This window comes from Manihot esculenta, chromosome 8 (genome assembly GCF_001659605.2).
Source record: "Manihot esculenta cultivar AM560-2 chromosome 8, M.esculenta_v8, whole genome shotgun sequence".
NCBI classification, from domain to species: Eukaryota; Viridiplantae; Streptophyta; class Magnoliopsida; order Malpighiales; family Euphorbiaceae; genus Manihot; species Manihot esculenta.
The window spans coordinates 544,499-557,132 of NC_035168.2; the positions used below are offsets into that span (position 1 = coordinate 544,499).

At 36.1% G+C, this 12,634-nt stretch overlaps 2 protein-coding genes across 4 annotated transcripts; both read left to right on the forward strand.

Moving 5' to 3' along the window:
• The first annotated feature begins 282 nt into the window (after positions 1-282).
• Positions 283-1,232, forward strand: LOC122724373 (serine/threonine-protein phosphatase 6 regulatory ankyrin repeat subunit B-like). Its single transcript, XM_043959104.1, has 2 exons — positions 283-435; positions 627-1,232. The coding sequence occupies exons 1-2, from the start codon at positions 283-285 to the stop codon at positions 1,230-1,232; spliced, it is 759 nt and encodes a 252-aa protein (XP_043815039.1).
• LOC110620880 lies at positions 1,172-7,499 on the forward strand. 3 transcript variants are annotated; one of them, XM_043959275.1, is made up of 11 exons: positions 1,172-1,228; positions 1,896-2,103; positions 3,169-3,234; positions 3,301-3,485; positions 3,656-3,723; positions 4,154-4,220; positions 4,325-4,479; positions 4,602-4,672; positions 5,854-5,922; positions 6,664-6,764; positions 7,083-7,499. In XM_043959275.1, exons 2-11 carry the CDS (start codon positions 2,004-2,006, stop codon positions 7,377-7,379), a joined length of 1,179 nt encoding a protein of 392 aa, XP_043815210.1. In that variant the 5' UTR covers positions 1,172-1,228; positions 1,896-2,003; the 3' UTR covers positions 7,380-7,499. The 3 variants fall into 3 exon arrangements, with proteins under 3 accessions (XP_043815210.1, XP_043815211.1, XP_043815212.1); XM_043959276.1 differs by having other exon boundaries at positions 3,343-3,485; XM_043959277.1 differs by lacking the exons at positions 1,172-1,228; positions 1,896-2,103 and having other exon boundaries at positions 2,984-3,234; positions 3,345-3,485.
• Positions 7,500-12,634: the final 5,135 nt, after the last annotated feature.

The window sequence follows — 12,634 nt, forward strand, 5'->3', positions numbered from 1 at the left end:
TGTATTAAAAAAGATAAAAAATAGTTAGAAAATATATTTTTTTAATTATTATGTAATTATACTTTAAGTCTTAATACATTAGGGACAAAGACAAACCCAAACGCCGTCCCACGATTAAAGTGTCGTTTTTGCATCTTCCATAAGTGACGACAATTGGCCACCCATGCATGAGCCCCACAGAATCACGTGCATGCATCGTCTCAAACACTAATATCTTTCCTCTTCATTAATCATCACAACATACAGGCCATTTCCCCATTTCTGACTTCTCTATCTCCATTAATGGAGAGGCCGCTCATCGAAGTATCAGACTCAGAGTTTCTTCTAGACTTTATGCTCAATTCCAAATGCCGAGCCAACGTCCGCCTCAGGTCTCTCCCCGCCACTACCCCAATAGCATTCAAGGTCCAAACTTCATCGCCGCACAAGTTCCTGGTTAATCCACCAACTGGGCTTATCCCTCCTTCATCCTCTACCATCTTTCAAATCATACTCAGACCACAAACCAATCTCCCATCCTCTTTCCCTCGTTCTCCCTCCGACCGTTTCCTCCCAATTCATCCGATTTGACTGACCCCGATTCTCTCAACTCATGGTTCTCTTCCCTTCCTCTCTGGTCAACTCAGGATTTTAAGCTCAAGGTTGCCTTTCTTCTCCGGCACGCTGTCAGCAGTGGGGATGTTAACTCTGTGAAGAATATAATAAAGAGGCAAAGGTCGATACTTTCTGAGTTGTCACCGAGAGAGGCTGAGTCGCTCCTTCGAGTTGCTACTGAGTTGGCTGACCCTGAGGGTATGGTGAACTTACTGCTTGAAGCTGGGTTGAAGATTGACGCACGGGCGAAAGCGGATGATGTGGGCTTTCATCAAATGGACGCAAAGTGGCAATCCAAAGGCTGGAGCGAGCTGCACGTGGCAATAGCATTTGATCGGACGGACGAAGTTTTGGATTCATTGGATAGTTTTGGGCCATTGGATTTGAGAGATAAAGAAGGAAGGACACCGTTGCATTTGGCGGCAGGTAGAGGGAATATCAAGTGCGCTAGGGTGTTGGTGGAATCCGGTGCAGATAAGGATGCTAAGAGCAAAGATGGCAGGACTGCACTGTATAGAGCAGCGGCAAATGGTGACCATAAGATGGTAGAGATGCTAATTGAGATGGGTTCTGACCCACAATCGCAGATAATCATAGCCGTTCAGCTTTTGATGTTGCTCGGGACAAGGGACATGTAAGTATAGTCACAAACTAGAGAATCCAGCTTGAAATAATTCAGACTACATTATTAAGAACCTTTCTTTATTGACTTGATTATTCCAATTTCTGATGATGGAGACACTGGGTCTTGGTACAGAATAAAAAATGAAATAGTGTGCTGGAAGGCGGGTTGAGTTTCTATGATATTCAAAAGTAATTATACAACTAAAATTGTCAAGATTAACATGATTTCCTAAATAAACCTAACTTTTATTTTTAACAGTGGCCCACAAATTCAATTAACATGCCATAAATAGTATCAAAGGGACTTGTTAGAAAAATAATAAATAAAAATCAACAAGTAAAGATTTATAAGTTTCACAAATAATTCATAAACCATCAAACACTTACTGCTAAGTATATAAACATCTGTGCAAAAAAAAAAAAAGTCTATAAATATCTAATCAAACAAATCCCATTAAATATAAGAACCCAAATAGGAAGGTCCCCACTTTCCTGAATTCTATTTTTTTCTAAAATAGAAAATAAGCAAAAGAAAAAACAGCTGCTACTTCCATTCTAATATTATTTTATTTCTATATTTCCTATTGTGGATAGATGGCTAAGTTGACATTCGCCTCCGGTTCACGGAATAACATAGGCCGCACTTAACCAGACCGTTTACATTGCACGATGTGCAGGTCCTAAACCCATGCTTCTCAGAGTAGATCCTATGGCTGCCATTGCACTGTGCACAAAGAACATATCTCAGCTCTCCACAAACATCACAGACACTATTGTTTCCTACAATGGGTAACCCACCAATCAGCTTACTCAACTCACCACTCTCATTCATCTCCTTGATCTCCTCGGCCCCACCAACATACTTCCCTCCTAAGAAAACTGCAGGTAACCTAACTTTTTTGGAACCTGTGATCATCTGTATCTCGTCGAGATACCCGGCATCCATGGACAAATTTCGCTCGTCAATTGGGACGCGAAATCCACGGAGGATTGATCTGACGGTTCTGCAATCTTCGAATGTTTTGCGGACAATGCCGAGGCTGGTAAAGTAGAGGATGATCTCGTGGTCATCCTGGTTAGGAGGTGGTGAAATTATGAATGTTTTAGAGTGGTTGCGGTGGTGGCCGTGGAGTGGGGAGGCGCGGTGGAAAATGGAGGGTCTTCTAGGGGTTTGGGGTTGGGATTTGGATGTATTTTGTTCTTCTAAGAGAATGGCATTGATATCTTTGAAAGATGAGCAGGAGAAGGTGAAGGTGGCTCCTGCGGCTGTCTTGGGGAGGTGTGAGCCCTACTTAGTGATTTCAGCCACTCTAGCCACATTAGAGAGAGAGAGAGAGAATGGAAGAGACATGATACTAGTTAGGATTACAAAGTAGGACTGGACTGGGCCTTTGATGCTATGAAAGAAAGGGATTCTATAACTGTAACAATGGAGTGTCTGATTAAAAAATTTCGGAGGTCTTTAAAAATAGAAGGAAAGTAATTATATATATAGTCAAATTTGTTTGGAAAGATTTGAAGTTATGGTAATTAATTATTTATAGATTTTTAATATTAATATTTGCAAAAACGATGGAGCCAATTGGGAAAAAATAACAATGCAGCATATGGTAATATTTTTAATTTTTTGGTTTCAGGGATGTTCAGAGATGAAATATTTATTTTAAATTAAAATTTAATATGAAGGAAAGTAATTATATATATATAATCAAGTTTATTTGGAAATATTTGAAGTTATGGTAATTAATTATTTATGGATTTTTAATATTAATATTTGCAAAAAACTATTGGAGCCGATTGAGAAAAAAATGGCAATGCAGTGCTTCGGCTTAGTTTACTACTTTATTTATTTCACCTTCTTTCACGGGATTTGGTTTAAAGAGTGTTCCTTGCTTCTTACCTAATAACCCGGAAATCGTAGACAGATTGACGGAAGTGGATTGCTTGCAGATGATGAATTCTGGGATGAAGATGTTAAAAGAGATTCTCCCCCCTTCTTGAAGAGCGTACTACATGGTAATATTTTTAATTCCTTAATTTCGGGGAATATCTTTCCTCTTCATTAATCATCACAACATACATGCCATTTCCCCATTTCTGACTTCTCTATCTCCATTAATGGAGAGGCCGAGTTCAGGCCCGGAATTGTCACCCTCGATGGTCACGCCGACGATTGGAATGATATTGATGGATTCGAGTTCTCTCTTCTTCCTGCTCTGGACCCCGATGACGATAAAGAGTACAAGGGTGGAAAAATGACCGTTAAGGTAGGTTTCAATTAAAAACTGTGTGAATCGTAAGTCTTTATGTGATGTCCGATATGCTTAAATCAGTTACAAATTGGAGTATTAGAGCATGGTGACTTTTTGTGGATCCACTGTCAAATTTGTCTCTTACATTTTTTTCTCCTGATGAGAAACGCTTGGGGTTGTTATAGGCCTTGCACGATGGTAAGGATTTGTTCTTCTTGTTGCAAGTTGATGGGGACTATGCCTACGCGAAAGGGTAAGTTTCCTTCCAAAAAGGGGAAAAAAGCAGAAAGTGAATTTATAATGTTCAGGATTTTTTGTATTTACTTCCTTTATGCGCTTGATCCATTAAACATGTCCAATATCACGTATGTAGATGGCTGTTCCAAGTCAATTGCCACCCTATCCTTCTTATAGATCAACTATAATTTGATATACATTACGACATACGTAGATTTGAGGGAAATACCTCTTATGCTTGTGTTATCACTTAAGACTGTTGCCTATTCTGCTTTGTGGTCGAAGTTTTGATTTTATCATGATAACATCAAACACTTGGCTGTACTTGGCATAACATATTTTTGGGATAATCAGGGAAATGCACGTTTAGTTATGATTAGATTGCTGGTGCTTTAACTTATCAGAGAGAAGAATTTTATTCGATTGAAACCTTTTCTTCTCTGCAGCAATAACAATAAATGCCCATCTGTGGCCCTCATGTTTCCAATCGGTGACCACGCCACCTACCACAATGTAAGTGGCTCAACTGGTTGTTGTGCTTTTGCTGTCAGTATTTGCAAATTAGTTTTCATTTTCATGGTCTTTTCGATTATGTGAAAACATTTGTGTGTTTTTAGATGGGTGGTTGTAAGGAAGGAACTAATTCTTGCACCAGTAAAACTTGCAAAGGCCACGAAGTAGACATGATGCATTTCTCAATTGGAAATGCTATTCCTGGACGGCTCTATGGTGGGAATCTGATAGACAACAGAGATGGAAATGGTGGTGACAGGTGATAAAATATTCACTTCTTGACTATTAAAAAATTGGAGCAGGATGTTTCTATTGGTGGATGCTTGTATAATCAGCTCAGTAGATATTTATGTGTTATCTTGTCATTCTCTTTTTGAACAGGTTTGGCCATTTGGTCGATCTATATGCATGGAATCCACACTGTAGATACATTGATGGAATTGGTCCTTCAGGTATCTTTTGCATTTAGTTATCCTTTTTTCTAATGGGACATAAAACATGCTTATATCATGAGAAAATGATGGGACTTCATATAAGAAGACAAACAAAGTGGGATAAGGCACTAAAGAAAGTGACAATATGCACCTGGCAGTTGGCATAGAAACTAGAAATCATGACGTGCTCTTAAAAAGTCAAGCTTGCCTTTTCTGATATTGTCTATTTCACACTTTTTAGATATTGGAATTCTTTATAAAGATCTTGATATATTAGTCAGTTCATCCTTAATATTAAATATTCCCAGAGGATAGCTTGAATTGTGCTTAATCCATATTTGCATGTTTTACTTTTATTTCTTGATTTTATTAATTAACTTGTCTTCCCTTTGGTTTGATATTATAGTTTGTAGCAAAGTTCTCTCATACTCACTTTTACCTTTACCCATGCCTTTTTTAAACGAATGAAAGATAAAATGCTAGTCTGAGTGTGAGCTTGAGCTCATCCTGAAAATTCAGGCTGACTGTGGGCTTCTCTTCAGTCCATCTTGGTTACAGCCTTACCTAGGAAGAATTACTAGTCTAAACTGCAGAAATCTGGTAGATTCCTTTCTAAAGTGGGCAAAATAACTGGAATTTTTTCATGCTAAGGAATCTAACGTTTATCTGACCAAAGAAGAAATGAGATCTTTAAATTATAATTTTTCCATTTTTCTTTCTTAAAGCTCTATCAATGAAGCTTCAGAATTGTTTAGGTGTCTTTAAAGTCTAAAGTCAAAAGTAAGCATGTTCTTTTCTATGTGAAGGGAACTTCGGCTCATTGTTAAGCTTGCCTTTTTATCACTAGATATGAAAAGCACCTATCCGGGGAAGAAAATAAAGAACCAAAAGGGAAAAAAAAAGTAATTTTTTTTTTTGGGGTGGTTCTCCTTTGACCTTGACAGGATCTGGAGGAGCTTTGCACACTAGGAGCACTATTGTTAAAAAAAAAAAACAAAATCCTTTTGTGCATGAAATTTACTTATTTCTTAGGATTGAGCTTATTATAAAATGACTTCTACTTTCCTTGTAATCACATCAAGTTAATTTCTTTTACTTCTTCCTCTCCTCATTTATGCCTCTAGTTATTTTTAGTAAATCTCTATTATAATAAGTAAATGATCATCAAACTATTAAAGGTTGATAATTTTCCACGTCAGGAAATGATTCTAGTGCACAGAATAATTGGAAGGGGGCATGGTGGCACACTATCTTTACTGATCACTCAGGTAACTCTCTCTGTCTCTCTCTCTCTCTCAATCTATTTGTCTGTTTGTCTGTCCATTTAATCTATCTATTTATTGGCTATTTCTCAGGGAACTTAGAAATTATATTCATTGAACAATTTGGAATTTTATATTTTTATTATTTAGGGATTTATTGTTTTATTTAGAATTGATTTAGATTTTTTAATCCCAATTAGATCAAACAAACTCTATACATAAATATAGGTTTTATAGTATTTATTAGTTTTATTACCATAATTACTATTGATAATTAGGTAAAGTTTGTTTGAGAATTTAGTTTCTCTTAGGCCTCTTCTCTTTCTGTTCTATAACAATTTGGTATTAAAGCATTGAACCCACCCTTCTACTGTAGCTTGGTCACAATGGCAACTGTAAACAAATTTTGTTGTACCATTGAGAAGAATGACCTGCATGAAAGAGCCAATAGAAAGCACAATAACTCTGTGTCCAAACTCCAAAGTGCAGTGTTTGGAAATTGATTCTATAAAGCAAACAAACGTATGGATTTACTTACAAATATTGACTTTGAGACATTGAACTTCTACTTTGGTTTCTGTATCATATCATTTATGCTCAGTCTGTTTTTATATTTTTTACTTGTGCTTTCAAGTGGACTATTGTCTACCTTTATTCACATTCTTTTTCTTTCTTTTTTTTTTTTTTTTTAAATAAAATTTGCATCTTTCTTCTAAATGACTTGACCTTTTAATATTTAACTAACAGGTTTTGTAGAGGAAGACAGTCCTTATGGTTCTGATGGTCAAAAAGGCACTTATTTATTTGAATTCTCTAGGCCTTTAAGAACCATGGATCGTCTCCAGCAGGTTAGTAACTGGTGTGCTATATTACGATTTTATCTGACAAATATGTAGTGGTATTATCTTTTAGAATTGCTTGCACCGACTATTGCTCATTGTGTTGCTCAAGGAAAGTGGGTTATAACCTTGAACTATAACCAGCAGAAGCCAGCAGATCATGTTGATTCCTATTTATTATTGCACGATGTTTTATTTATGAGATGCTCAGAGGATCTCTAAAATTTGGTTGCTACACCTTATGTTGTGCGATAACTTTATAGTTAGAAGTATTACCTTGCAGCAGTAATAGAGCTTGAATGACTTGTTTTGTCAAAATTTCTGCAGGATGCTCAATTTACAATTAGTGGATCTAGCAAGATGGCTGTTGCATTCTGGTATCCTGTTGATGGGATTCCATGGCATGGATCTGGTCATTTTTCTATCAACTGTGATTGGATACCCTTAGATATCTCTCCTGGCAGTTCAATGCTATCACCAGGCGGCTCAGGAGATGTGGGCGGTGCCATAGCCCTTCTATTTTCAGTAGTGTCTTTATGCATCTCTGTTTTTGTGGGATATAGAGTCGCTAGACCTAAGGGTATCCCTTTTACACCCGTTGGGACAACCATGGAGAACCTTTAGAAGAGCAGTATGGGTGTGAAACTGTACTACAAGGTGAGAGTTGTACTTCTCAGTTTTGTACTTTGGTCACTACCACATCACTACATTTTATATTGCAAGTTAATTGTTAGTTTATTCACACATACTTTTGTAATTAAGTTTTATCACTTTGTCATTCATGGTTGATGGCTTGATGCTGCATGTGCATTGCTTAAAGAGCATTTGTGACATACCAGTCCATTTTCTTTATGAAGAGTCGGTGGATGAGTAAATGAATAATGCCAATAGATTGTCCCAAAATGTGGCGTAATAATAGACTCCTTCCTGTTGAGGAATGAATTGAACACCATCCCAGTTCCCAACCCAATAAGTGAAGTCAGACTATAAGCTACCACTTTCAAATGGGTATTGTAAAATATCACCGTGTTTACGGTTTGGAGAAAATGTACAAGGGAATGTTCAACAGGAGAATTATTCTCGAAATTTTACCCTGAAACTGTAGCTATCCTAGGTTTTTTTTTTTTTTTTGATAAAAAAAAGAATTAAGTCAGAATAGAGTACACGGTGTAATTTTTACTATAAGGCAAATTCAAATGTTCTGAAACAATCTGGCTAGATCAGGACGTGTAAGCCTCTGATTCGGACTCCATTAATTATCATAAATTAGGGTTTATTATTTCGTTTTGGACTAGCAGCATGTGTGACCGAAAAGAGTATCACCTAACATTAACTTAATCATCTTTTCGGCATTTTCCGAAAAGAGTATCACCTAGTATTAACTCAATTATTATTTTTTATTGAGGCCTCTTATAATATAACTTCCGATCTCATTTTGCATTTTGTATAAGAAGTTTTACAGAGTACCAACCGAAAAGAGTTTCACCTGATATTAACTCAATTACTTTTATTTAGGTAATTTTTTATTTCATTTTGTATTTTGTATAAAAAATTTAAAAAAAAAAAAGAATTAAGTCGGAATAGAGTACATGGTGTAATTTTGACTATAAGGCAAATTCAAATGTTCTGAAATAATCTGACTAGATCAGGACACGTGTAAGCCTCTGATTTGAACTCCATTAATTATCATAAATCAAGATTTATTATTTCATTTCGGACTAGCAGCATGTGTGACTGAAAAGAGTATCACCTAGAATTAACTCAATCATTTTCCGAAAAGAGTATCGCCTAAATTAACTCAATCATTTTTTATTGAGACCTCTTATAATATAATCTCCAATCTCATTTTGCATTTTGTATAAGAAGTTTTACAAACTACCGGCCGAAAAGAGTTTCACTTGATATTAAGTCAATTATTTTTATTTCGGTAACTTTCGATTTCATTTTGCATTTTGTATAAAAAATTTTAAATATACATGTTACAATAACCTTAATAACCTTAATGTAACATGTGTCTTAAGATGATATGATCTTAATCGGATGATATGATCTTAATCAATTAAATATCAAGTCAATTGCACGACATTAATTATTTATTTTTTAACTTATAAAAATATAATCATTCCTCCAAAAGACTATTTTATGACATAAATATATTTATCCCATCACTCTCAAGAAAAGGATTATCTTCTTTTATCTTCTTACAACTCTTAAACTTCGTAATATACAATCCAACGCTGTTACTATCCCCATTTTGCTACCTCAAGCATTCCTCTTGGAAGTTATTTTACATTTATTTCTTGTACTTTTGGATCATATGCTTGCATGAATATTTACTTTTGCAGTAATTCTTTAAATGTCATGGTCATACAAGTTTATTTTTTATTTTTAAATTGTTATACGAATTTTTTTAAAAAAAATATATAAATATAATTATTTTTTTAGCACATCAAACCTACATAAAAAAAACATCATTCGTAATTAACTATCTGCATACAAATATTTTTAAAAATCAAAATAAATGAAATATCACTAAGTATAGACCACATAGTAAGACCAACGTATCACATAATTATTTTAGATAGCCTATAATCAATCATATTAGATAATCGTGTAATTTGGTTCGATCAATATAGTTGAATAAAAAAGAGTTATGCAGTCATAATAACTCATTAAATTCAGATCAGTCATATTTTGAATAAGTATAATTTTTTTTCTATTTTTAAAAAATTAAGTAAGAAGTTAGATACAAATAGAGTAAGAATTCTAATTTTATATAAACTCTATAATTAATTTAAAATAATAATACATCATACAATTATAGATAATATAAAACACCTTTTAGGCAATCTCATTATCCCCTTTCTACTTCTATACATAATAAAGACATAAAATTTTAATATTACTGATTAAATATTGAACTATTATCTACATTTAAAAATATTACCAACAATTATTTTAATATTATCATTTCATTAGAAACAAGTTAAAATATTATATTATTGCAAAATACAAATAATATTGTTTCCCAGATTTAAACATTAAGTTTACTATTTTAGTTAATAATTTATTTTAATACTTAATAATATTCATCAAATTATCTAATATTTTAAACTCAATATCAATTTATATTTATCATTCAATAATTTATACCAATCTCTTGATTATAGCTTGCTTTCTTCTGTCATAAACATATATATGTGCACTTTCAGATGCATGCCGCTATGCTTGTGAACAAATTTACGAAATTACTATTGTTAATCTTTAAATCACCTCTGAAATTGAACATTTGTGGGATAATGAGGTGCTATGTTGGTTTTACTTTATTTATTTTTCAAGTTTCAAGTGGAATTAAAATAATTATAAATTTATTTAATCAGTTGGGACATATTTCTGTTTTTGTTCCAGTTGAGGGCCAACTTGAACCCTTTGAAGGTGCAGTGTATGGCCTGAGTCATCTCGTGGAAACTGATTAATTACCCACACTCGCCTTCCCTAAGCGGCTAAACGAGTTAAGCACGGTCAAGGGAAATCTTAACTTCCCGAGCTTTGAGATCAAGATACTAAACGCACCAAAATATTTATAAGTTATTTGATATTTGACTCGATCAAAATTTGATCGAAATCAATTCATTTTTTAAATAAATCGAGCTCAAATTCAATTTTGAAACTCATTAATTAAATGAATTGAATTTGAATTAAATAGCATTCGACTCGTTAAAACTTGCGAACTAGCGTATTTTCATATTCCTAAGCAAACTCGCGAATTGGCTCATTGATTAGACTCATTAAATAGGTTCGCGAGCAAACTCATTAAATAAACTTGTGAACTAGTTCGTCAAATAAGCTTATGAACAAACTTATTAAATAAGTTTAAGAACAAGTACATTAACAAACAATTAATTAAACTCATAAACAAATTGATATATTATTTCATATTTAGTATCTATTACATATAATTAATTAAACTCATAAACAAGTTGATATATTATTTCATATTTAGTATCTATTACATATTGTTTCATATGAAGAATAAATTTATTATTTGATATATTAAAATTATTCATTATATAGTTATAATATTAATTTAATTTTTTTATTATAAAATTAGAAATAAATTGTAAATAAAATAAAATGAAAACTTTAATTAAATAACTTATTTTTAATTTCATTATAACTATTGATGACCGCTGGATTCTTTCATCCCGGTCCAGAGTCTCGACCACAACCTAAAGCCCACAAAGTAAAGGCCCACGTACTTGGCACCCAAAGCAGGCCCGGCTCATCTAACTTCCAAGGCCGACTCGACCAAGCCTCCTCGCCCAGATCGACTCAGTCCGCGCAAAACAGACCCTTCCTCTCTGGCCCAACTCTCGGCCCGACCCAGTATCCAGAATGATACTCACCAGACAGCCTGGCAGATCCGTTCGAACGTACGCACAGGGAGAATCAGAGGCCATTACGCATGGGGCAGGCGCCTGATACCCTCGTACGCCCGAATCTGTATGGCAGAGACGCGTGGCCCAATCCTAGAGAGACCTTTACACGTCACCAGCAAGCAAGACGAAATGGATAAAAGGGGAGTCCCCTCCTCAGAATGTTTAAACTTTATTATTCAATACCAAAACCCTTGTAAAACCCTATTCTATTGGATCTCAGATCATCAATTGGCGCCGTCTGTGGGAAACGACGGAGATCTTTTCATCACCGGAGTTTTCACTCTTAAAGAAACCCACTGAGATCCACGATGGCGAATCACCAAGAAAGTAACCTTAACGTCCCAAATGACCTAAGCTCTGCCCAAGAGGGGCAACAATTCTCCTTTTCTAGTCCTACGGCATTAAACAACCAAACACCTGTTCCTCTTAATCCCTCGCCAAGTTTGGCAGGGAATACTCCCGCTGTCACCTTGTCTAACCAAGATCTTCAAAACATGGCTTTCCAGTTACAGAACACAACCCACTGGTTGGGGCAGATCATGCAGCAGAGAGGCCTCAACACCCCAGCAAATACACTCCCGGTTGTAGAGGAACCTCAGACCAATGACCCCCGACCTGCACCTGACCGTCTTCAAACCAGCAGCCGCGATACTAAAGAAAGAGGGAGAAGAGCCGGCGAAGAGGAAGGACCGGAGGCCCGAATCCATGGGAGGAGGGCGAGAGAGATGATAGAAAATGAGGAGGTGGATAACTATTCCGCCGAAATAACCGGGTGGACGGGAACTGAAGCAGAGGAGGAGGAGTACCACCTGGAGAAAAAAACTCAGCTCAGAAGACGAGAAGGTGGACCAAAAGTTGAAGAAACTGAGAGAACAGCTCCTCGCCGAGTTAGGTAAGAAAGACCAAAACCAAACCTCTTTGCCTACTTCTTCCCCTTTCTCCAAGTGGGTGCAGCAAGAGACTGTCCCTAAGAAGTTTATGATGCCATCAATGGCGGCTTATGATGGAACTGGTAACCCGAGGGAGCACGTCATGAACTATAAGACCTTCATGGAGTTGCAAACTCTATCTGATGCCTTAATGTGTAAAGTATTCCCAACGACGCTCTCGGGACCAGCGCGGGCGTGGTTCAACAGCCTTGAGGCCGGAAGTATAAGGAGTTTCGGAGACCTAGCCATTCGCTTCATCAGTCGATTCATAGCCGGAGTGCCAGCGGAGAGGAAGACGAGCTACTTGGAGACAGTAAGGCAGAGAGAGGGTGAATCACTCAGAGAGTATGTCGCTCGTTTCAATACGGAGGCCCTGCAGATTCTCGATCTTGATGAAGGAAGGGCGGTAGAGGCAATGCAAAAGGGAGCGACCTCTGCCGAGTTCTTCGGTTCCTTAAGCAGGAAGCCTCCCACATCCCTGGCCGAGCTGATGCAGAGAGCGGAGAAGTAT

Excerpts from the sequence above, each read along its gene's own strand:
- LOC122724373 (XM_043959104.1), top strand. The coding sequence starts at position 283 with ATGGAGAGGCCGCTCATCGAAGTATCAGACTCAGAGTTTCTTCTAGAC. Across the intron at positions 436-626 it reads CATCGCCGCACAAGTTCCTG|GATTTTAAGCTCAAGGTTGC; the intron begins GTTAATCCACCA and ends TGGTCAACTCAG.
- LOC110620880 (XM_043959275.1), top strand. The coding sequence starts at position 2,004 with ATGGGTAACCCACCAATCAGCTTACTCAACTCACCACTCTCATTCATC. Across the intron at positions 3,235-3,300 it reads CTTGAAGAGCGTACTACATG|GCCATTTCCCCATTTCTGAC; the intron begins GTAATATTTTTA and ends CACAACATACAT. Across the intron at positions 3,486-3,655 it reads GTGGAAAAATGACCGTTAAG|GCCTTGCACGATGGTAAGGA; the intron begins GTAGGTTTCAAT and ends GGGTTGTTATAG.